The 25157-nt window shown below is 35.3% G+C and overlaps 1 protein-coding gene across 1 annotated transcript; it reads right to left on the reverse strand.

Moving 5' to 3' along the window:
- Positions 1–213: 213 nt before the first annotated feature.
- LOC114175764 (TBC1 domain family member 13-like) lies at positions 214–23895 on the reverse strand. The gene is made up of 9 exons (XM_028060557.1): positions 23509–23895; positions 23325–23417; positions 22538–22642; positions 19669–19818; positions 18752–18850; positions 18529–18657; positions 15760–15939; positions 9060–9176; positions 214–694 (listed from the first exon to the last, which is right to left on the reverse strand). The coding sequence occupies exons 1-9, from the start codon at positions 23773–23775 to the stop codon at positions 533–535; spliced, it is 1302 nt and encodes a 433-aa protein (XP_027916358.1). The 5' UTR covers positions 23776–23895; the 3' UTR covers positions 214–532.
- Positions 23896–25157: the final 1262 nt, after the last annotated feature.

Here is a 25157-nt window from a genome sequence, read left to right on the forward strand (position 1 = left end):
CTTCATGACTTTCACTTCAAATACACATAAGCCATACAGATAAGCCATACTGACACAAATTTACGATCTGACCGAACTCTAGTCATCTCGAGAGATAGGAGATATCATTAAAGATAGTAAAACAAATACACAACTAGTCATTAAATATCTTAACATACTGTTTATTTATGTGTATACGCTTTGTTTAAATTTAAAAACTGCATAATGCAATGATAACTTCAACTTGCAACGTTATTTCGCCTAATGTCTTAGGAATGTGTTTATTACAAGATTGGGCAGAAGTAAATGTCACCAAGCTCGCATGCTGAAGGAAACCGTTAAAAAATTAAAGCAAAAATAAAAAATAGTTCACGGTAATATAAGCGTATTTAACCGAGCTGACATGGACTAGCCACACAAAAATTAAGTACAAATTATACTAAAAATAAATAAACAGCACTGCACTGAGGCTCACACTTAAAAGGCATTTATAAGCATTCGATTTGAAAGAGAGGGTACAAAAGCAAAGGCAAAGGATAATGGGAGAGAAACATTAGACTGACTGTACACGAAACTTGTTGGCAACATAGAGCAAATGACTAATGTTTGTGGTTGGATAATTTTGCAGTAACTTAAGATTTGAAGTGAAATCACCCGCAAGGAGGCGCTTGCGAACGAGAACAAGCATTGCACAGCATACCCGAAGAAGAGTCTCCTGCATAGCATATGTTAATTTTCATTAAGTTTAAACTTCATAAAAGAACTATGATAACGTAGTTTTTTCTTTTTACTGAAACTATAAACTACATGGAGGCAGATAAAACAGTTTATAATTTAAAGTAGCCAACAGCATCCACAGCAAAACCACTCATCACTTATCACTTGAGCACGATGAAGTAAAATGGAGGAATTTTTATATACTCCAATATTCATTGATACAATTTGTAACAACCATATGCCAGGATGAATCTTCATATATTTCCTTTACCATATGACAATGCATTTCGGGTAAAATCTTTATTTTTTTTAGTCTTTCAGTCTAGCGAAATACTCCTTTTAGTACCTGACATTAGTAACATTTACGATGTAACTAACATTGGTTTCAGTATTTGTCAGGTAAATTTAAATTGAGTGACAAATTTTCTTTTTGGAAAGTTTATCAAATGTTTAAATAAGTTTAGTTCTCCAAATTGAGACATTTGGTCTTCCAAATAAAGTTTTCCATTTCTTAGTCTTTTTATTCTGCAAAATACATTTAGTCTTGAGGTCAAATGACATTAGTAATGTTCTCTTTATGAGAACACTATTCGAATTTTCCGTTAACATATGCAAACATTTCGCAACACCAACCTTTTTCACTTCACCCCTGCATTCTAAAATCTCAGGTAAAGGTGCAATAACCACAACACCAATAAAACCCCATTGTGCTAGTTCACTACTCTATTATACCCTTTATTGTCAAGATGTCATCAAAAGTTGAAGTGGTGTCGCTGATGACAAGTGTTAAATGAAGCTCATTTAGAGTACTTTGAATGAGTTGTCCCTTCTTGACGAAGAACTCCGTGGCGAAATGATTAACGATCCCAAGCCAAGAGACCAGCAACCAAGTGTATAATAGTGTGATCCCAAGTGTATAATGAAATGTATAGAAAACTAGTAACTTGGCCAAGTAGACTAGGGTATTTGGGCCTTGTAGTATAGGAATGTAGAGTAAGGTTTGCAAATAGTTAGAAGAGACTTGATAGGGTTTAAATTGGGCTCATCCAAGTCCAATAGAAACCATAGGTACGTCATGGAGAAAGCCTAGGACACACATGGACCTTGCCTCACATTTGACACGTGGTAAATGTGCTAAAACATCCAAAGCATGACCCCGTGTGCTAGATCCATGGGAGAGGCCGAATTTAGAGGGAGCAGATGGAAAATTAAATTTGAATTTTGAATTCCCCTTCCGTTTGCTCTTTGAAATTTCGGCCAAGAATCCTATAAAATATCATGCACCTAGGTATTATTATGTCCAAGTTAGGGGGTTGAGTCTTGGATAACCCTGCACCTAATTATAGCTTTTACCTAATTATATCTTTTGATGATTAATCTTCCTCTTATATCTCCTTTTTATATCTATAAATAGAGGAACATAACAAGGGTTTCTTAAGCCCTTTAAAATTACTGTCTTGAATCTTAAGTTGGTTCGATCCTGCTCTGGTTTCTGCCTTGTCTTGTCCGCTAGCATTTGTTGTCGTTGTCAGCGGCGGTCTAGTTGCATTCACGACTGTCTGCTACTATCTATAGTTGTCCACTGCTATTAAACACTATCAACAGTTGCCAGCCACCTCTCTCTGCTGATTCGTTGTCACGCGCCGCCCACATCTACTTAGCAGCTCGTTTGCCGCCATGCATCGCCAGCCCGCTACTGGAACTTCGTCACGCCACCACCGTAGGGATTGCCAAAGCTTCCTCTCTCTGTTGAGCCCCTTAGAATCCTGTTTGGGTGAGGTCCTGAAGCCACCCTTGTTGAAATCACCCTAGGGTTTAGGGTTTCTCTTGCTGTTTTCACACCTCCTCACTGTACTTTGGCCCCTTGATCCGAAATGGCCACTGCAAGTGCTATTTCACTCTTTGGAAGTCCTTCCATTACTTCCGAGAAGCTAAATGGACAAAATTACCTATCTTGGCCAAGGATATCATGACCATCTTTAAAAAGATGGAAGCCATATGCATGAAGAAAAAGCCAAATAGTGGAAACGGGAGATTTCCAGTTGTGTGCTCTATTGTGGCAATCCGTGGAGCCAATACTTTGGATGTCTCTTGGGGCCTTCAAGTCATGTTAATCTTTTTGGAAAAGAGCGCAAACGATCTATGCCAACAACATCCAACGTCTCTATGATTCTGCGGAAAAACTCGCATCTCTCAAAATGATTGACCACGATATGATCTCCTTCATGAATGAAGCCCAAGCTGCCGTGGAAGAACTCAAGATGTTCATGGAAGTCAAATCTTTGGAAGAAATCAAGAAGAAGCTTGACAAATATTATATGGTGATGATCCTTTGTGCTATGCATTCGAATTATCATGTCAGAGATCAACTTCTGACATGTAATGAGGTCCCTTCTTTATGTGTCAGTGACTCAAACTAAGGAAACTTAGGAACTAGTGGAACCATCACTCATGGTTGCCACCCGAGGAAGAGGAAGACATGGCACCAAAGGCGAAGGACGAGGAGGTCGAGGGAGCCCTTAGTGCACCTACTCTAAAAGAATGGGTCACACAAGAGAATTGCTACTCCCTCCATAGATTTCCTGCCAAACCAGCCAATTTCTCTAAGGTTGAAACTGCTGAGTGCAAGTTCACTAAGGAAGAATATCAAGAGTATCTTCGATTGGAGTCCAACAACATGGCACAAACATCGGCAGCTCCAAGGACATCAATTGATTGAAGTCCAACAGCATGGCACAAACATCGACAGCTCCAAACACATCAACTGTGTGCTTTTCTCGATCTTCGGGAGGTCCAAATTCATGGGTAATTGACTCAAGTGCTTCAAATCACATATCCAGTAATACTTCTTTGTTCTCAGTCTTTTCCCTTCAAGAAAAACATCATGTCATAACCCTTGCAAATGACTCTAAAATTTTCTCAAAAGGAGTCGGTCAAGTCTCCTTATCCCCTTCCCTAAATCTAAAATTTGTCTTTTTATTCCTAATTGTCCTTTCAATTTAATTTCCTTAAGTCAGTTAACCAAAACGTTCAATTATTCAGTTACCTTAGATAACAAGTTTTTTGTTATATTGGAGTGTGGTTCGGGGAGACGAATTGGAGAAGAATATGAAGTTGGAGGATTAACCATTTTGGATCTCATCCACAAGTGTCCTGTGTTGTTGCTCCTAGTCTTAAAATGTTACATGACCAGCTTGAAGGGGTGGCAAAATGGACCAACCTGACCCGTTTTGGCCCAGCCAGTCAAAAACAGGTCAGGCTGGGCTAGCCCATCAAATAGAAAAGGACCAATAATTGCAACTCGTCCGGTATAGGACGGGCTAACGGGTCGGGCTAGCCCGTCCACTTTTTTTTTCTTTTTTTATTAATTTTTTTAAAACTTTTTAAATTTGTTTTCAATTTTTTTAATCAAAATGTAGGAAAACATATTATACCTACCTTTCATAAAATGTTTGAATCAAAATGTCATTCTAGATTCTCTATTATCCATTTTGATATTTAGGGACCTAGTCATGTCTTGTCCTTTGGTTTTAGGTATTTTGTTACTTTCATTGATGAATATTCGAGATGTACTTTGGTTTATCTTATAAAAGATCGCTCTGAATTTTTACCCATCTTCACATTTTTTTAATGAAATCAAGAATCAATTTGGTCAAATAATCAAAATCTTAGGAAGTGACAATGCCAAAGAGTACTTCTCGGCTTCCTTTTTTGTGCTTTTAAGTTCCCATGGTATCTTACATCAATCCACTTGTCCTCACACACTACAGCAAAATGATATAGCAGAACAGAAAAATAGATACTTGGTTGAGACTGCTCGTACCCTCTTGCTTAGTACTCATATTCTCGTCCATCACTAGGGAGATGTCATCTTAACTGCATGTTTTCTCATCAATAGGATGTCATCCTCTTCTCTCAAGAATAAGGTTCCTTTCTCCCTTTTGTTTCCCAACGATCCACTGTTTCACATTTCTCCTTGTGTTTTTGGTTGCATATGTTTTGTTCATGACATGTCTCCAAGTTTAGACAAACTTTATGCTCGTGCTACCAAGTGTGTCTTCTTGGGTTATTCACGACTTCAAAAAAGGTACCGGTGTTATTCTCCTGAAACCAAGAAGTACTACATGTTTGCTAATGTTACAATATTTGAACAGACTGCTTACTTATCTCCTTCTGTTCAAGATGTTTACGTTATACAACAAGTCCTTCCTATTCCAGTGATTGAGTCTAGCATCCCTAGTGTCTCTATCAATCCAAGTCCGAATCAAAATCCTCCTAATCCATTATCTTCACATCTCAATCATCTCCAACACAAGACCCCAATAGGCAGTCCAGCTATCCCAGAACAAGGTGAATCCCCTACTTCTGATTATTCTCCATCATCACTCAATACCACGACTTCTAGTGACAATGACACTAGATGGACCAATGCTCTTAGAAAAGCTACTCACTCCACTCACAACCCACATCCCATTTATAATTTTCTTAGTTATCACAGATTATCATCTTCCTATTATTCCCTTTTATCCTCTATGTCTTTTGTCGTTATTCCCAAAATTGTGAATGAAGCACTTGATCACCCTGGATGGTGACAAGCCATGATTGCAGAAAGGCAGGCTCTTGACGACAATCATACTTGGGAGCTTGTGCCTCTTTCACTAGATAAAAAGGCAGTTGGCTGTCGCTGGGTGTATACAGTTAAAGTCAACCCTACTGGTGAATTTAATTGACTCAAGGCCCAGTAAGTTGCAAAAGGGTACACTCAAATCTACGACCTTGATTATTGTAACACTTTCTCTCCCGTGGCCAAGATGATTACTATCCGTCTTTTCTTTGCAATGGCCACACTTCGTCACTGGCCACTTCATCAATTGGATATCAAGAATGCCTTCCTTCGAGGTGATCTTGAGGAGGAAGTTTACATGGAGCAACCTCCTAGGTTTGTTGCTCAGAGGGAGTCTGGTATGGTGTGCAAATTACGTCGCTATTTATATGGCCTCAAGCAATCACCACTTGTTTGGTTTGGAAAATTCAGTTCCATTGTTCAAAGATTTGGGCTAAAAGACGTAGTGAGGCAGATCACTCAGTCTTTTACTCACACACTTCTCTTGGGACATGTGTCTACCTAAAAGTATATGTTGATGATATAGTCATTATAGGAAATGATACTACTGGAATATCTCAATTAAAGGAGCACTTGTGTAGGCATTTTTAAACTAAGGATTTGGGAAGCCTCAATTACTTCTTAGACATTGAAGTAGCTCAATCTAAAGATGGAGTTATAATCTCTCAAAGGAAGTATGCTCTTGATATACTACAAAAAACTGGTATGATTGATTGTAGACCAGTAGATAGTCCTATTGACCCAAATCAGAAAATAACTGAAAAAGGTGAATTATTTTTCGGCCCTGAAAGGTACAGGAGGCTGGTTGGAAAACTAATTTATCTCACTATTACAAGGCCTGATCTATCTTTTGCAGTTGGAGTGGTTAGTCAATTTATGCAGTCTCCATGTGTTGGCCATTGGAATTCTATCATTCGCATTCTAAGGTACCTAAAAAAGGCTCCCAGGCAAGGGTTGTTATATGAAGATAAAGGAAGCGTTCATGTCTCTGGATATTGTGATGCAATTTGGGCAAGAACTACTATTGACAGACAGACGATTTACTACTAGATACTATGAATTCCTTGGAGGAAACATTATTTCATGGAAAAGTAAGAAGCAGAGCGTAGTGGCCCGATCGACAGTTGAAGCTAAATATAGAGTCATCACATCACTTACATGTGAACTTATATCGGTGTAACAATTTCTTCAAGAACTTAATTTTTGTGACATCAAGACTATGAAGATGTATTGCAATAATCAAGCTACACTTTACATTGCATCAAATCTAGTGTTTCATGAGAGAAGTAAACATATAGAAATTGATTGTCATTTTGTTCGTGAAAAATTGTTGGGAAAGGAAATATGTACTGAGTTTGTTGAATCAAATGACAAACTCGCAGATATGTTGACCAATTCCTTAAGGGGACCTCAGATTAAGTTTATTTGTTCCAAGCTTGGTACATACAATATGTATGCTCCAGCTTGAAGGGGAGTGTAGAAATAGTTAATGCACCTAGGTAATTATTATGTCTAAGTTAAGGGGTTGAGTGTTGGATAACCCCTGCACCTAGTTATAGCTTTTGATGATTAAGCTTCCTCTTGTATCTCCTTTTTATATCAATAAATAGAGGAACATAAAAAAAAGGTCTCTTAAGCCCTCTAAAATTACTATCTTGAATCTTAAGTTAAGGTTATGAAATCAGGATCTTCTGGAAATCAAAGGGATGAGAACAACAGCAATGTGATCAAAAGTACCTGAATCAAGTATCCAGAGACTTTGATCTTTCATGGATTGTGAAATGCAAATTGTTGAGAAACTGTGATTTACATATGATCGTGCCAAGATATTGAATTTCAATCTAAAAAATTCTAGGTATTATAAGAGAATTTTGGTTTAACCATTTCAGCATTAGAGACATTGGTTGTCTTCTCAAGAACCCTATGGTAACCTTCAACTAGGATGACTTTCGGCTACATCACAATGAAGTTCCAATAACAAAAACAAAGACAGGGAGTTATGGCAAGACATGTGATAGTGGCACGATGGAGTTCCTACGACAGGAAGGTCGCACGTGGGTGCACATGCACTAGTAGTGGTGGACAGAGATTAGGCACGTGGGCGTCGCATGGAAGAGAATCAACTTTCGGGACTGATGGGTTTGGCCATCGCTCAGAAAGACACTCCAAATCCCGTGGTTGCCAGAGAAATCTCATACAGCCGACGATGGAAAATGGTGGACAATAGTGATAGACGACGAATGGTGTCAAATTTTGCACCAAAGAAGACTAAGACGCGTAGAGCAAGATTGACCCACTCTGATACCAAGTCAAGATAAATAATAGAGACTATATTTGAGAGTAATTGAGAGAACTTGAAAACTCCCTTTCATGTTTTCTCATATTTATATTGATATGATTTTAATACAATGTGTATAAGGAAGAACAAAGATCAATCTTAGATACTTAGGTACAAAGATAGATGCAACTAATAGGTACTGGAATTTTCCCAATACAACCACTTCCTAACTATATTTAATGCTTATTCTAACACTTACTTCAGTGATAAACTTTACGCTACCTCCCTCAACTATCCATCTATGACAAAGGACTCTATCCTTTGGTGTTGGCCAAACATGAGAACACTCCTTAATTTCCAAGGAGTTTGTCATTCACAGTTACCATGAGTAACTTAAAATGTTGAGAAATTTTAAAAAGTTAGTCTTTTTTTTATCAAGATATTTTAGGAAATTTTAGATTATATTCCTATTGGTTTTAATTTTGCATATCGACTATAACCTATATTTATTACTAGCATTTCAATGCCACAATCTCAAGGAGTGCTTATTTTCCAAATTATCCAATCATTGTTGTATGTACATACATACATATCTTTTGAGAAAAGGATTAAATTTGGCTTCACCTTCGAAAAGAGATTTCCCAACCAGAAGAAATACAAACTCAATCATAAGGAGATGGTTCTGTCCAATCCTTCAAAAGAATCAATGATAATGCTTATAGTTTAGGTCTGCCTTATGACTATGGAGTTAATCTAACTTTTAATGTTTGTGATCTTGTGTCTTCAGCAGATGGGACGGATGATGAGACAAAACCTCCAAATTATCTTTCTCATGAGGGAGGGGAGAAATGAACAATGTACCCGATTTGGAAGACCAAACATATTTAAATCTTTAATAAACATTCAACAAACTAAATTAAATCCACATAACAAATAATATAAAATTAAATCCTTGGGTGACAAAATGCTGACTAGATCATCATTTGTCACATTATTAATGTCATTTCAATCTTAAAGACTAAAATAACATTTAGCAAAGTCTAAGGACTAAAAAATGAAAATTTTTAATTGGAGAACCAAAAGAATGGATGCCCACAATTTAAAAACCAAAAGCATATTTAAACCATTATATATTTGTTATTTCTATTTAACCAAACAATTTTTTTCTCTTAATTTCTCACCACTTTTTTTCCTTTTCTTCTCATCTACATACTTCCTCGCCCTCTATTTCTCTCTCTTCTCTAGCCATCCGAATTTTGCATTGATCTTTACTTAGGCAGAGAAAACTTTTTCCTCTTTTTTTGTCATTTAAAAATAGCTTTATATACTTTTTTTATAAAAAGTAACTTGACAACATCAAATGCAACCTCACCTGTCTTGACATTGTCGTCAAATAAGAGGCAGCGGACCATAATTCTAAATTCCATTTGATAATAGTACAAGATTAAATATGAATTGTACCTGAGGACCATCAGGATCGCTTAAAAGAGTGTCCCAAATGTGAAGGCTGTCCGCAAAATTGAATTCCTGAGTCAGGAGGAGAGTAATCCATCTAAACGCATAGAATTGAGGATTGACCTGACACACAGAACTATAAAGTGAGCCATTTCTGCTAAAAGCACATACGTGGTTGAATCATCAACAAGTATGCATGCAAAACGGTGTTATGAGTGAAATGCACTATCACTTAACTAGTTAAGAAACAAGAAAGAGTATAAAGAGTGAAACATGAAATAATACAAAGGGAAAATTTACAATAATGGTGCAATTTTCACTAGATTTTACCAAAGTTGGTATAACTTACAGTTTGGTAAAATTGTGGTTACATTTTAATGACGTCTGGCTTCTTTTTCAACTTGTATTTTTATCTAATCGTTTGTTTTTAATAGAATATGTTAAATTTGAGTATACGTATGCATTTGTTTTTGTAATAAAATTGAGTACAAAGTTACACAATACCAATTATGTCAAGAAATTACATTTTTTATAATTTAATAGTTTTTCAATGTATAAAGATACATTTTTAATGCTTACTTAAATATGATAGTTGCTTATGATAGATGATCTCACCCTGCATAAAGGGAAAACACACCTACCAACATAGTTCACCTATTATGGTAAATGTTTAATTGCTTATCGTCAAAGGAGGTCGTTAATGATGCACAACTAAAATCTTATTCCAATTGGATCTACTTTAATAATTATGCTTGTTACAATAGTTTATCTTGGTAGTATAACTTAATTAGTTTAGATAGGTTAATTAGTTTATCCTAAGAGGTTGTTTCGCATAGCACTAATTACCAAGATAAAGCCTTTCCGTGTACCTCTTGGTATTCTTGATGTAATGTTCTTTTATAAATAAATAACAAAGAACAATTAAGAGATAATCCATCTCTTAAGCTCTTTTATTATATTTTTTGTCTTAAGTTGGTATCAGTGTAGGTTGATCCCACTCTAAAGGTTTTTTGGCTGTTCATCATTGTCGACCATCATCCTATTTTGATGTCATCTCTCCCTGGTCTTTGTTTCGTCATGAAGAACATTGAGTATGATTCAACTCATTGAGATAGAGTGAATACATTGCCCTTAGATGCCATCTACAATATATACTCACTTAAGTCCGCACTCATTTAAGTCTTCATCCCGAATAGATCCACATTTGAAAAGGGAAAATTCTCGAATCAAGTTTTGAATGACTTTCTCATCAACTTCGTATTATTAAGCAACACTTCGCATGGACTACGATTTAGATTGTTCCAACAAAACAATAATCTCCAAGCACTTACGATAGTTCGGACGTAGAACTTGGCCTTTGTGTTTCGTGCCTCCTTGACTGCTCATCTTTCGTAATGAGGTGAATTGTTTTCTCAGTAAATGTAGGGTTTATAATGACCTTTCATATACAATAATTATATGACCTCTAATATTCCATAATATATAATCCCTAATATTTCATAATTATATGACCCCTAGTATTCTATAATTATATGATCCTAATATTCCATAATTATATGAACCCTAATATTTTATAAGATTGCATCCCAATTAAGTTCGCACCAAACTCCCCATATCAAAATACGGACTTAAGTGAGTGTATAAAGTACCATTTTTCTCTTTGCCGTCCAACTCACCTTGGTCACGTCACCTGATTCTCCACCACACACATCATCTCCATTCATTGCAACTTAGCACGTGAAGGTCAACCGCCATCTTCCTGTCATCGCAACAACTCCACATCTTCTCTAGTTTCAGCTTTTCGTGGGAGGCTCCTTCTCTCTTTAAGGCCTCATCTTCTATCACATACTCTTCCTCCACCATTGTTTGCCATCTTTTACAATTGGCACTAGATGTGGAGTGTAGATTGTAGTTTCCGACTTTGAGAAGAGATTCATGTTGTTGGTTGTGGGTAGCTATTGGTTTGCTGCTATGGGTGTTAGTATAGATATTGGTTTGTCATCAATGTCCTAACTTGATTGGAGTGTTAATGTGGACCTTATATGTTGTTGCGTTTTGATTGTTAATGGAGTCTTCTACAAATGTCTTTTAATCTAATAAGGTTGAACCACAATTTCTTAATGAAGAATATAGAATTGTATATGTTCTTAATGTATTGTGTGTCTAATGCAGACCACACAATATGTATTTATACTATTGAATAGAATCAATTACAATAAAGGCACATAAGAATATGGAATCCATCACCTTAGTTAATGAGATTATATAATGGTTGACCTCCTAGAAATCTGTAACCATTGATTATATTCTAACAAAGAATATCAAGAATCTCAGGTTGAAGTTCGACACCCAAGCATAGTTATTACCTAGTCTAGTTTGTCAAAATCTTGCATTTCTCAAACTTTGGAATGTCAAAATCCATGGATATTTGACTCAAGTGCTTTTAATCACATTTATAGTAATGCTTCCTTGTTTTCTTCCCTTCCTCATCCCAAAATTTAACATGTTATTATTTTAGTCAATGAATCCAAAGTTAGTTCTCAAGGAGTTGGTTCTTTTTGTCCTTGATTGTTCTATTAACCTACTTGAGATTCAAAACAGAGAGAAAATTATGATTAGAGTGCTTAAAGAACCCCTACTTGAGATTCAAAACAGAGAGAAAATTATGATTAGAGTGCTTAAAGAACCCCTCTCACAATCTTCTATTTACAATGAAAAATTGATACAAGAATACATGGAAGATTAGGGACTGCACTAGACACCTAGGTGTAGCACTAGGTACAATGGATGGATGTTTCCTACACTCTACCACCTATAATCCAACAAACTCAGTACAAATTTCCTTGGACAACAATTTTTCCCGAACAAAATGGTATTTAATTTCTATGTGTTTAGTCTTCTCATGAAACATTGGATTTGATGCAATGTGGAGATCAGCTTGGTTGTCACCGTACATCTCCATGGTCTCAATTTCGCAGAAATTAAGCTCTCAAAGAAATTGTTTAACCCATATAAGTTCACAAGTTGATCATCAACACAGACAATTAGGTAAATACATTTTCCAAGAGGGGTATTACAATAAAAACTTAATGATTTGCTTCATTGCATTTTAGCCCAAAAGTTTGAACAATTGAGCTGAATTTACCGAACCCACCACGTGGAGATTGCTTGAGATCATAGAGAGTGACGCAACTTCCAAACCTTACCAAACTCCCCCCGAGCAACAAACCCAGGAGGTTGGTACATGTATACACTCCTTTGCAAGATCTCCATGTACAAAAGGCATTTTTGATATCCAATTGATGGGATGGCCAATGACGAATGTTGTCATGGCAAAGAAGAGGCGAATAGTAGTCATCTTGTCCACTTGAGAGAAAGTATCACTATAATTGAGGCTATAAACTTGAGTGTACCCTTTTGCAACTAATCGGGTTATTGGTTGTTGTTGGGTTTAAGCCATTGGAGTTGGGCCAAATGGTAAAGTTGGTCACCTCAAAGCTAGATTATTGGCCAAAGGATATAATCAAATATATGGCCTTTATTATGGTGATAATTTTTCTATTGTGGGAAAAATGACTATTGTGTGTCTCTTATTTGCCATGTCAATTGTACATCATTAGCCTCTCCATCAATTAAATATCAAAAATTATTTTCTTCATGGTTATTTAGAAGACATTTACATGGAGCAACCTCCTAGATTTGTTGCTCGGGGGGTGTTTGGCTTAACTTGAAAGTTACTTGATCTCTCTATAGTCTTGAACAATCCCCTCACCTGAAAAATGTATTTACTTAATTGTGTATGTTGATGACATAGTTATTACAATAAATGATATTGCTAGAATCTCAGAACTAAAAGAACACTTACTTTCGCACCAAAAACCTCGGATGTCTCAGATACTTTCTAAGCATTAAGGTAGGTCAATCAAAGAAAGTCATTGCAGTTTCTCAAACGAAATATGCTTTAGATATAGAAGACTAGGTGGAAAATTTACTTCTTTCACTATTACTAGACATCATGGTTATCAAACTCGCAACTTAACTCGTTAACTCGGACGAGTTTACGTTCCTAGTCATGGCTTCCGAGTTAACTCGAAAGCAAACTCGTTTTTCAAGTGAACTCAATAGAATTGGATGTAGACTCCATTCACTTCGTCAAACTCGCAAGTTTGGAACAATTTAGCGAGTTCGAAGAGAAAAAACATTCAAACAAAAACAATCTTTTGGAACACATTTGTGAAGAAAACTCTTTGGGATTAGGGTTTCAGTGTTTTCTGATTAAGCCCTTCTTCATTCCTTCTTCTAAAGCACTCTCCATCGTGCATTTGTTGGACCCTTTCATGTCGTGGTGCTCGTCATCCCCTCTGTTCCTCGATCTTCGTCGCACGTGGGAGCTCGAGTTCGTGGGTGCTCGCGTTCATGGCTACTCATGTATGCAACCTTCCTACTGCACTCGTAAGGTTTCCTGCTCATAAGTTGGTTGCGTTGGTAAGGAGTCATGGAAGATGAAGTTTGTAGGTTAGGGTTTTTTATGGCTTTTGGGCCTCAAAGTCATTGGGCTCAAAAGTTTGCATATCAATTCAGAGGAATTTTTGTATTATATTAAATATTAAATATGATATGTATAATTAATTAAATTTATTAAAAAAATAGTTAAAATAATATAAAAATATTTAAAAATACAATATGACCAACTAATAATAATATTAATAATATTTTAATAAAAATATACAAAAAGTTATTTATAATATCATATAACAATATGTTATTATATTATTTATGAATATTTTAATTTTTTTTTTATTTAAAGTAAACTCTTACGAGTGAATTTGAGTTTACGATCCTAGTTTACCGGACTCCCACGAGGTCTATGGATCCAAATAAAAAATTAATGATAGATGAAAGTGAACCTCTGTTTAGAAAATTAATGATAGAAGACTAGTTGGAAAATTTATTTCTCTCACTATTACTAGGCATGGTTTGTCCTTTTGCAATTAGTGTTGTTAATCAATTTATACAATCCTTGTATCAATCATTGGAATGCTATCATTCATATCTTAGATACCTCAAAAAGGCTCTAGGACAAAGTCTACTATATGAAGATAAAATGGATACGCAAACTTTTAGATATTGTGATGTTGATTGGGAAATATCTCCTATGGATAGATGCTCAGCTACAAGGTATTGTATTTTCATTGGAGGCAACATTATTTATTGGAAAAGCAAGAAACAAAGTGTTGTTGCCCGATCTAGTGTTGAAGTTGAATATAGCACAATGGTGTTTCTCACTTGTGAACTTGTGTTGGTGAAACAATGTCTTAAAGAATTAATATTCTCTGAGATCTAACAAATGAAGATTATTATGATAATCAAGTAGCTCTCCACATCGTCTTTAATCGTATATTACACAAGAGGACCAAAAACATAGAACTTGAATGTGATTTTATTGGAGATGTTGTCGAAAGAAGTTTGTACTAAGTTTGTTAGATCTAATAATCAATAATCAACTAGTAGATGTGTTAACAAAATCCCAAAGAGGACCTCAGATTCAATTTATATGTTCTAAACTTGGCACATAGAATCTATATAGTCCAACTTGGGGAGGAGTATTAGAATAATTTATCTTGGTAATATAACTTAACTTGTTTAGATAGGCTAATTAGTTTTTCCCAAAAGATTGTTTAGCTTATTAGCATTAATTACCTAGATGTAGCCATTTCTTTACCCCTTGGTATTCTTGATGTATTTTCTTCTATAAATAACACAGATCAGCTAAGAGATACTCGATCTCTCCAGCTCTTTTTTATCATATTTTCAGACTTAGGTATGCTAATTGCATTTTTTTATTTCAGGTTTTGTAGACTCCTTATCATAGAAATAATGTCGCACATGAAATGTTAAAGATTATCTTGTAAGTCCTGCAGTTGTACTTCTTATATGTTTCATAATTATAGGGTTTTATCAAACTAATCAAGTTATGAAACAATTTGACCTTTGTCAATCTATTCCTAACGACCCATTAAACTTACATAGGCTTCACAAAGAAGACATGAGAAAAGAAAATAGATATTGACCATGGTATCATGATAAATGAACAACAAATGATCACCATAATCATTTATAAATGTCCACAAAAATAGTGATTTGCATGGCACTACACAATACATGCAATGGTGCATTGAACACACTATCGACTACACATCACCTCACAACGACCAATTACAGCCAATGATGTAAGTAAACATTCTTATACATTTTACCCATGTAAGTATGTTCTTAAAATTTTACCCAATTCACTAAAGTGATAATTGCACCACTATCTTAAACTTCCCTAGTGAAAACAGACCAATAATACCAGCCAAAATATAATTACTAACATAGCATAGGAATACACAATGTTTGCATAGGAATTACAGCCAATGATGTAAGTCAAGAAGGTCATATAATTAAAGGGAGCAGAAAGGAGCCACATTTTCTTGTTTATTCTTATTTAGCTTATTAAACAAAATTAATATTACGGACTAGCATAGGAATACAGAAAGTTAGCATAATAATATTGCTATCATGCATTGTGCAAATAAATAATTATTAATAACTAATTATAGTATCAAGAATTAAACTGGAAGGGGACTTGTGAGAACATATAATATATATATATATATATATATATATATATATATATATATATATATAGTAGAAACTGGCTTACTTTGGAGGTGACCTCAAGATGACGCCACAGCTCTTCATCATGTTCTCTCAAAAGCTGGGATAATCTTGTAATGGTTGAACGGATTCCCACAACACTATTGTCGAGTTGTTGAACAAAGTTATCTCGTAACCCACTCAAGAGCTCCACAAAACAGAAGAATGAGTCTGCTTCAGCAAAGGCCTGCAAATTATTGATAGGGAACTCTTGAGCAGAGTTAATCAATAATAAATTAAATCATGACGGTAATATGAATCTACAACAGTACTCCACCTTATGCCACAAAAGCAAATTATTTACAACAAAATCAACATTCCCTCGGTCATTAATTATTACGAATCCTTTCTAATTTTTTATGAAATCAGGGCAATGCAGTATTACATTTGATAAAATTTCATGTCTCCGTGCCTATAAGTCACACCTGAATTTTGATTTGCCATAGTTGTCCCCATTCTAGCTGCCCGTTCTATTCATAGTGTGTTTAATCAGATAAGAATAAGAAAGGAAAAACGCATGTGGCTTTCATGGATAAGCACTTCTTCAAATGAAATTTACAAATCAAAAAGAAAAAAGAAATTTATATTAGTTGGTCTTTAGAAAACACAAATACAATTTAATGAATGTACTACATCACCTTCAAGTGCAGTGTGAGGATTACTGATTGATATTTATATTATGTCTTATATTATTTTACATATTTATTTGTATTTGGGCTTAGCTCACATTTTCTTTATTATAAATACATTACCTATGTGTATTTTCTACACAAAGGAGGTTAACCTTATACCAAGTTTTCACTATATTCAACATGATATGTAGAGCTTAGGTTCTCCGTTTTCTTTTTTCATCATTGCTACTAGTGCACCCGCCACCGCTGCTAATGCTGCCTCTGCCATGGCCGGAGTTACAGTTCAGACTGGTGACCACACCATTCTGCTCGTCACAGCCAGGCAACCACAGCGTTGTCGAGATCGCCGCAATCGAAGTCCACACGTGCTCTCACGCATCGTTCGAAGATTTCTCTCCAGCTATGATCAACGTCGTCAGACTCCTTTATCCTTCTATTTTCGGATCTAGGCTTGTTGATCTTATTGGACCTCTTTTTATTTTTTAGGGTTTTTTTCTCTTTTCCTCTATGGCTTCTTTTGTTACCTCTTCTAATGAATTTCTCAAATGGTATGACAATCATCAAAACTCTAGTTCCACTACTTTTGTTGCAAGCACAGGTATATCTTCTGTTACACAAATTTTTGGTTTGGATTATTGTGATACTTTTTCTCCAGTGCAAAGATGGCTTATGTTCACTTATTTATAGCCATGGTTGTTCTTCAACAATGGCCTCTTTACCTACTAGATGTCAAAAATACTTTTCTTAATAGAGATTTGCAAGAAGAAATTTATACGGAACAACCTCTAGGTTTTGCTGCTTAAGGGGAGTTTTCTGGATTGGTATGTCATCTTCACAAAACAATCTCCTAGGGCCTAGTTTGGAAAATTTAGCAGTATTGTTCAACAATTTAGTATGACTTGCAGTGAAGCAGATCCTTTAGTCTTTAATCATCACTTAAGTGTTGGTTGTGTCTATTTGATATTATATGTTGATAACATTGTTCCTACAGGAAGTGACCACCATGGCACCTCCCAAATTAAACAACGTCTTTGTCACCATTTTCAGTCCAAAGATCTTGGCAAACTTAGATATTTCTTGGGTATTGAGGTAGCACAATCCAACGATGGTTTGTTATATCTCAAAGAAAGTATGCAATGGATATTTTGGAAGAAATTGGGTTGATGAATTCTAAATTTATTAATACACCAATGGATCCTAATACCAAACTTCTACCAAATCAGGTGGAGTCTTTCTCAAATCCTAAGCAATATAGAAGATTAGTTGGAAATTTGAATTATCTTATTGTTACTCATCCTGAATTCCCTATGTGAAGATCATTGGAATACAGTCATTCGTATATTAAACTGATCTCCTAGAAAAGGTTTGTTATATGGTTCCAATAACCACACGGGAGTTGTTTGTTATTCAGATGGTGCTTGGGCAGGATCTCTTTCTAATAGAAGATTTACTTCTAGATGTTGTGTCTCCATTGGTGGTAACTTGATCTCTTTGGAAGAACATGAAACAAAGTGTTGTAGCAAGATCTAGTGCAAAAGTAAAATATAGAACGATGGCCTCAACCACCTATGAAATTGTTAGACTTAAGCAATTGTTCAAAGAGTTGCAATTTGGAGATGTCACTCAAATGACACTTATATGTAACAATCAGGCAACTCTTCATATTAGCTCTAATCATGTCTTTCATGAGAGGACCAAACACAATAACATTAATTGTCATTTCATTTGAAAAAGGATTGTATCTAGAAACATCAAGACTGAGTTTGTTAACTCAAGTGATGAATTAGCAAATATTTTCACTATGTCTTTATAAGTACCTAGAATTTATTATATTTGTAACAAGCTTGGTATATACGATTTATATACACCAATTTGAGTGAGAGTGTTAGATATTTATATCGTGTCTTATGTTATTTTACATATTTATTTGCATTTGGGCTTAGCCCATATTTTCTTTATTATAAATACAGTATCGTATGTGTGTTTTCTACACAAGGCAAATTAACCCAATACCTCATTTTCACTATATTCAACAATTACAAACACGTACAATAATCGAGATTGAAGGGTTTGATAATGCAATTCAATGATAGATCATATAATGAAAATCTAGAAGATTAAAAGGGTTCTTCATATATACTCACTGCATTTTCCTCATCTGGGTCATTTTTGAACACGTAGAAGAGAGGAGCCAATAACTCATTCATCCCTTGCACATATCTTACACCTGGGTTTAACTTCGCAAAAATAATTAATACATTCTTCAAAGCCTCCTGAAAATGCCCCCCAAAAAAAGTAGAAAGGTTCACAAAAAAATGTATTTGAATTTCAAGTTTGAATGAAATTCAAGACAAATAAAGTTAAAACCTGATTAGATTTAGCAAATTGGGAATCACCACAGAAAAAATGCATATCAGGATGAGTACGCTTTACATCTCGGTCAATTTGATCTATGATCTCTGTATCCTGTAAAATGCAAAGTGGAAGATTTGCTTCACAACAGCCTTGGCACAAAGTATTATAATGCATAAGCAAGAGACTTATATAACTGTGCTGCAGTAAATGGGCAACCGAAGTTCATTAATAATTAAATTTTGACAGAAGCAAGATCATTGGTTGTGTGGTAACAAATCTGCTCACACAATTTCACAAGGACATGTCATTATTGGAACAAATAGATCACAGTGCAGTACTGTTAACTTTGGAGAAGCATCTCACAATAGACAATGTGATTGTCATTACAGATCAGGCAAATGTGATCAATCCACCTTTCTTTGGTAAAGGAAGCTTCAAGAAGAATAGTTTTTGTTCTCACTTTTCACCCATTCATGTAAAGTTACATGAGACAATATTGATGGAATATTTGCAGCATTACCAAAATGCATTGTAATATTTACACAGCTTTTGTTTGTTGCAAGAGTACAATGCCATGCATTTTCATTAATGACAGTCAAGTATATTTGTGACTCTACCATTGTGACTCTTTATCTAAATGTAAATTCTTGTAGTTTAAGAGTCACTTGTCTATCTATAAAATATATTTGTATGTGCTGTTGAAATGTGAAAGAGAAAACACAAAATTATTCAGCCCAAAAAGTGTTCTCCTTCCTTGTTCTATTTTTCAGCAAAAATTCTGACTTACCTATAATCCGATACAATTCCTTAAGTGTTCTGAGACTTTCACAACACCTCTAGAATACCACCACCAACAATTTTAAGCTAAGAGGTAGGTATATGATGATTCTCACTTTAAATTGTAAATAGTAGAGCACTTTGCTTTATACCTGGAAAAATTGATTCCATACACTTGTCGTCCCAAGACTCAAAGGATGTTCCCCTTGAGTGATTTCTGATCTAGAGAGCAAAACCCTTTCACAGTCAGCATCATCGGTATCGCAAATTGTTGGATTGTACATCTTCCTTGTGATTTCTGACTAGCTAGCCACCAAAACATTCAGAGAGCCAAATAGATAAAGCAAATAGAATAGAGTATACATCAACAATCAATCACTAATTCTGCAATAATTGCACTTGGACACACATGCACCCTATCAATGTAACAAAGAGAGAACCAATTAAATTACAATAAAATTCAAAAATTTAATGTGACTGTTATAATTATAGAAGCAAGGAGCAGATTCTATATCATCAACAATATCTTGATTATTCTATATGCATTATAAGAACATTATCATTTATACCCACATATCATATATTTGTTATTAGAGGATATCAAATCTCTCCTATTTATTGTATTGATTCCTTTTTCTCGCCATAAATAACGCATTCATGTTGTCCAAAAAACACAGTTTCAACTTGATGTCTCTCTCTTTTCTAAAGTTTAACATAGTATCTAGAGCATTTCTTAAAGCTGTGTTGGCCAAGTAAACCCATTGTCTGCAGAATTGTTTTTGCAAAGCTTTCTCCCAGGTTCATGTTCACTGTTTTGGCATCGCCTCTTACAAGTTTTATGGCAAATCTTCCAACGACCACTAGGAATGCATCTTTTTCATTGTGGTGATAATGAGGATATTGTACAAAAAAAAAAACAATATACTAAAGCTTAAAAAGAGAGAAAATATATTTTGGAGGGCTTGAAAGATCCCTCTTATGATTTTCCATTTATAATGATAGAAATCAGATACAATGGAAAGATGAAAGATCAAAAGACTGTCCTAGACTGCTAGGCATAGAACTAGGTACAGCTGGAAGAGGTTCCTACACACTACTCCCTACTTTAGACTTAATGATTACTCTAACATACATAGATTTAATAATTATTCTAACAAATATTTACTCAAAGAATTCTAGACAAAAAGCTTGGACACCTACTGTATCATATTTCCTTGGCTGAGAGATTGCACAATTCAAGGATGGTTTGTTCATATTTTAAATAAACCATGCTCTCTCAACAATCTAGATTAAAAAAAGATGCTAATTGTAAACTTGTGGGCACACCAATAGATCCAAGTGTCAAACTTGTACCCAACCAAGAAGAATGATATTCTAATCCTGGGAGATACAGAAGTTTAGTTGGTAAGCTAAATTACCTCATTGTGACTCCTCTTGACATCATACTTGAAGTAAGTGTAGTATATAGTTTTTAAACTCTCCTTATCAACACCATTAGGATGTAGTCTACAAATCTTAGAGTATATTAAGAAGGCCCTTGGCAAAGACCACATTTATGAAGATAAAGAAAATACTAAAATTTTGAATATATTGAAACTGACTAGACAAGGTCACTAGGCAGGTGGCGTTCCATTACAAGGTAATGTGTGCTTGTTGGAGGCAATTTAACACCTTCCAAAGTAAGAAACAAAGTATAGTGCCAAGATCAAACAGCATTACACATTGTCTGTAACCATTACACATTAGTCACATGAGAGTACCAAACATATTGAGGTGAATCGTCACTTCACTAGAGAAAAACATAGGTTTGAAGACATCACCACTAGATTTGTCAACTCTAGTAAACAGTTGACATAAAACTTATATGCCTTCAGGAAGAGTATTATAATTATAGAAAAAAGGAGTAGATCCTATATATCAAGAATATCTAGATTATGAGAATATGTTCATAATCTAGATATTCTTGATATATACGATCTAGTCCTTTTTTTTCTATAATTATAATATATATATATATATATATATATATAATTATCAAGAACATTTTTATTTATTTTAGTATCATATATGTTAAAGAGCACACATTGACTAGATATAGTATATAAGTAGGTGGAAACCCTTAGTTAGTTTTGTGAGACTGAGTTTGGCTTAAATTCCACTATTTTAAAATGGTATCCGAGCTATTAAGTGTTTATCCTAGCCAAGTTTCTTGGGTCTCGTATCACCCACTATCAAGTTCCCCGAGTCCCACATTTGAGATGTCTATTTTTCAAGATAAAGCCGAATTATAGTATCGAAATGGGTGCAACCTTCACTTTACAAGCCAATTTTGTAGGATTAATTAAACTTAAACCCCACATTTTTAAGATGTGATAAATTTATAATATTAATTATAGTATATAAGTAAGTGCAAACATCACTTTACAAATCAAATTTATAGGGCTAAGTTAGGCATAGATTTTACCTTTTTAAAATAGTATCAGTCAGAGGTTATCTTAATTAAGGTTTTTAGGTCTCATGTCACCCGCTATGGAGTTCCCTCAAGTCCAACACTTGAGGTATCCAATACTCGGCGTGAAAAGGTGTGTTAAACAACCCACATCAATTAGAGATTAAGCCAAATTATAGTATATAAGTAGTAGCAAGTCTCACCTTACAAACTGTTAAAGCATATCAAATCCCCTCTATTTAGTGTATTGATTCATTTTTCTCAAAAATAAATAAAGCATCCATGTTGTATTAAAAATTATATAGTTTCAATTCAGTGTCACTCTCTTTCTAATATAGTTTTCCAATGACAATAGAGTCCTTAAAATTGTCACTCTTCTATAAAACACAGTTTGATAAAAAGAATAAATGTGATAATATGCAAAGAAAAGTTAGTCCTACAACTTTAGTTCAACAACTAAGTCATATTTTTGGCTTCAACCCTCAATTCTAAAAAAAAACAAGGTTAAAGTTAAGAAAATCAACGAGATCATAGCATAAAGGCATCAGAGCTCCCCTAACAAACTAACTTACAGGATTCATCAAAATTTCCTCTTTGAATTGTTTGTACTGGGACCTCTTCTTTGCTAATTCAGATGACCAAAGCCCTCGATCTGGAGGAAGATATCCAAGCAAAAGCTGTAAATGTCAACGAGCATAAATTACAACAGTGTTTTATAATCTCACATCCCTCTTTCGACCTATAGGAAAACATTTCACACTAACAAAAAGCACTCTAACAAAAACATTACTATTTAGCACCCTTGACCTATTTGGTTGGAATGAAACAGGAATCAGTAGGTCGCATCTTTCCTTAGTTAACTCAAAATGCACATCCCTAGCGAGGAAATCCTCGTTGCATTTCTCCTGAATAAATCTAATTAACCTAAAAATCACAGAAAATATTTTTACATTCTTTATCTTTTTCCTATTTCTCTTAAATTAAAAGACAATCCAAGACTCACTCCACTCCTACTCATACCAAACAAACACTTAAACAGGATTTAACAAGTATCAATCTCACTCATCACAGACAAGACACTACAGATAACTAATTAAAATGCACTGATACTCTATCAACTAAGATTCGGTAAGGATGTGAATCTATATTCCAATGGCAAATTACATATGGTAAGCCTGCTCCATTTGTGTAAATACTATTTTAAAAGTCATGTTTGAATTTAGTTCATATTAGTTGATAAACTAAAGTTCTTACAGTATTAGTTCGGCGACAACAACTACTTTGGAGGGAAAAAAAAAACTAAAATAAAATGAAGAAAATTAAAAAAAAAAAAAAAATAGAATGGGAAAGAGACCTAACCTTCCACACAGTAGAGCGTATCCCAGCAGCATCAGGAATACCTTGACACGCGCGACTCCGCAACTCACTCATATCCACCACCTTCTTCGACAACTGAACCAAATCAAACCATCACAGAATCAATACTCGAGTTAAACACATTAATCAACACAAGTTCATTGTCATTTTACAAAAGCTAGCGAACCTCGGCCAGCAAGTGAGCCTGGCGAGTGACGTCGTAGGCGGAGGGAAAGACGTCACCGTGATCTTCGATTGGCGAGTCTTCGATTCTCTGCGTCGGTGGAGGATCTTGGACGACGGGAGGCGGAGGAGGTTCGGAAGGGATGGCAACGGCGGGGCGCAGAGGACGCGGAGGCTGTTGGAAGGGGCTGGCCGCGGCGGATGGGGGAGAGGATGACTGCGATGAGGACCAGAGAGAGCTGTTAAGCCAATCGGGGACCTTCTTCACCATTTTGGTAGGGGATTAGGGTTTGTCAATGATGATGATGATGGGAGATGAACAAGCATGCGCATTGCATTGCAACTGGAGATTGATCACATGGATGAACTCTCCAATTATGCTCTTTTGTTTACTTTCAATCTTAATTTAATCACTGAATTTAACTATTTCATAAATCTTAACAAAAATTATAAAATAGTAATAATTTGAGAAAATAATTTAGTCAGTAAATACGTGGTCGAGATTAACTATTAAATTAGTTTGGGTTTATTTTAATTGTCTTAATTAAGAGTGATTTGGTGATCCCAAGATATATAGGGGCATCAATAATGATAAACTTGTAAATAATCAGTCGGTTCAAATTTGTGAAAGAAAATATGAAATAAAAAAACTGTAAAAATAATTAATATTTTTATTCTTCTGTATAACTTCTATATCCCAAAGAAAAACTAATGACATTTTTAACATATACAAAATTATATGTTGATAATTTTTTTACAAAAGTTTAAAAATAAATAATTAATTTTTTTTCTTAGTTTTAAACTAATAGATCAATATATTTTTAACTTTTTTAATGATACTATGTAAAGCCCGCATGTTTTTCTGCCTTTACTTTTAAAGGGTTGTCCCAAAGGTGTTGGGCTTATGGTTGGCTCATAAGGAACCAAGACACCTAAACCAGCTGAAACCTTCATTCTTCTCACTTTTCAGGTTCAGCCTCCTTCCTCTTAGGACAATATCGTTTCTCTGCTAGGGTTTGGTCTCCGCTTGTTCGTACTAACTCAAAAGTGCACATCGCCTCAAGTAAGTTGGTTCTTGTACCGTACTCTTTTTTTTTAGTCGGTTTTCGTGGTCTCTATTAAAGTTCCCAATAGTAACCCTACCATTTTGTCCTTGCTGCTGTTTCAGTTCGTGAATCTGCCTCGGGAGCTATTGGGTGTTTTAGCTTAAGGGTCAAAGCTTATATTAGCCCTTTTCAGGTACGGGGAAGTTAGGGCTTGCTGTTTTATTGTGTTTTCTTATATGTCTGGTCTTGTTTCGTGAGTTGAATATTGGGTTACCATTACAAACTGTTTGGGAACTATTAAAAACAAGTTTTGGTCTGTTTTGATGTATATGCCTGCGCGAACAGTGACGGGTTCTGGTTTTCTCGCCCAAACGAGTGTGTCTTGCCTAGGCGAGATCAGCAGCAACTCGCCCAGGCTGCTTGCGCAAGCTGTCGCTCAGGCAACGAACTCTTGTTTTGAGCAAAAGCCCATCTCGCTTAGGCGAGGAGGTCTCGCCTAAGCGAGAGAGCGCGACAGTGCCACTGTTCCTGATTTGAGCTCTCGCCTAGGCGAATGGAGCTCGCCTGAGCAAGAGAGACCTCTCGCCTGAGCGAGGCCTTTCTGCCT

This window comes from Vigna unguiculata, chromosome 3, assembly GCF_004118075.2.
Source record: "Vigna unguiculata cultivar IT97K-499-35 chromosome 3, ASM411807v1, whole genome shotgun sequence".
NCBI lineage: Eukaryota > Viridiplantae > Streptophyta > Magnoliopsida > Fabales > Fabaceae > Vigna > Vigna unguiculata.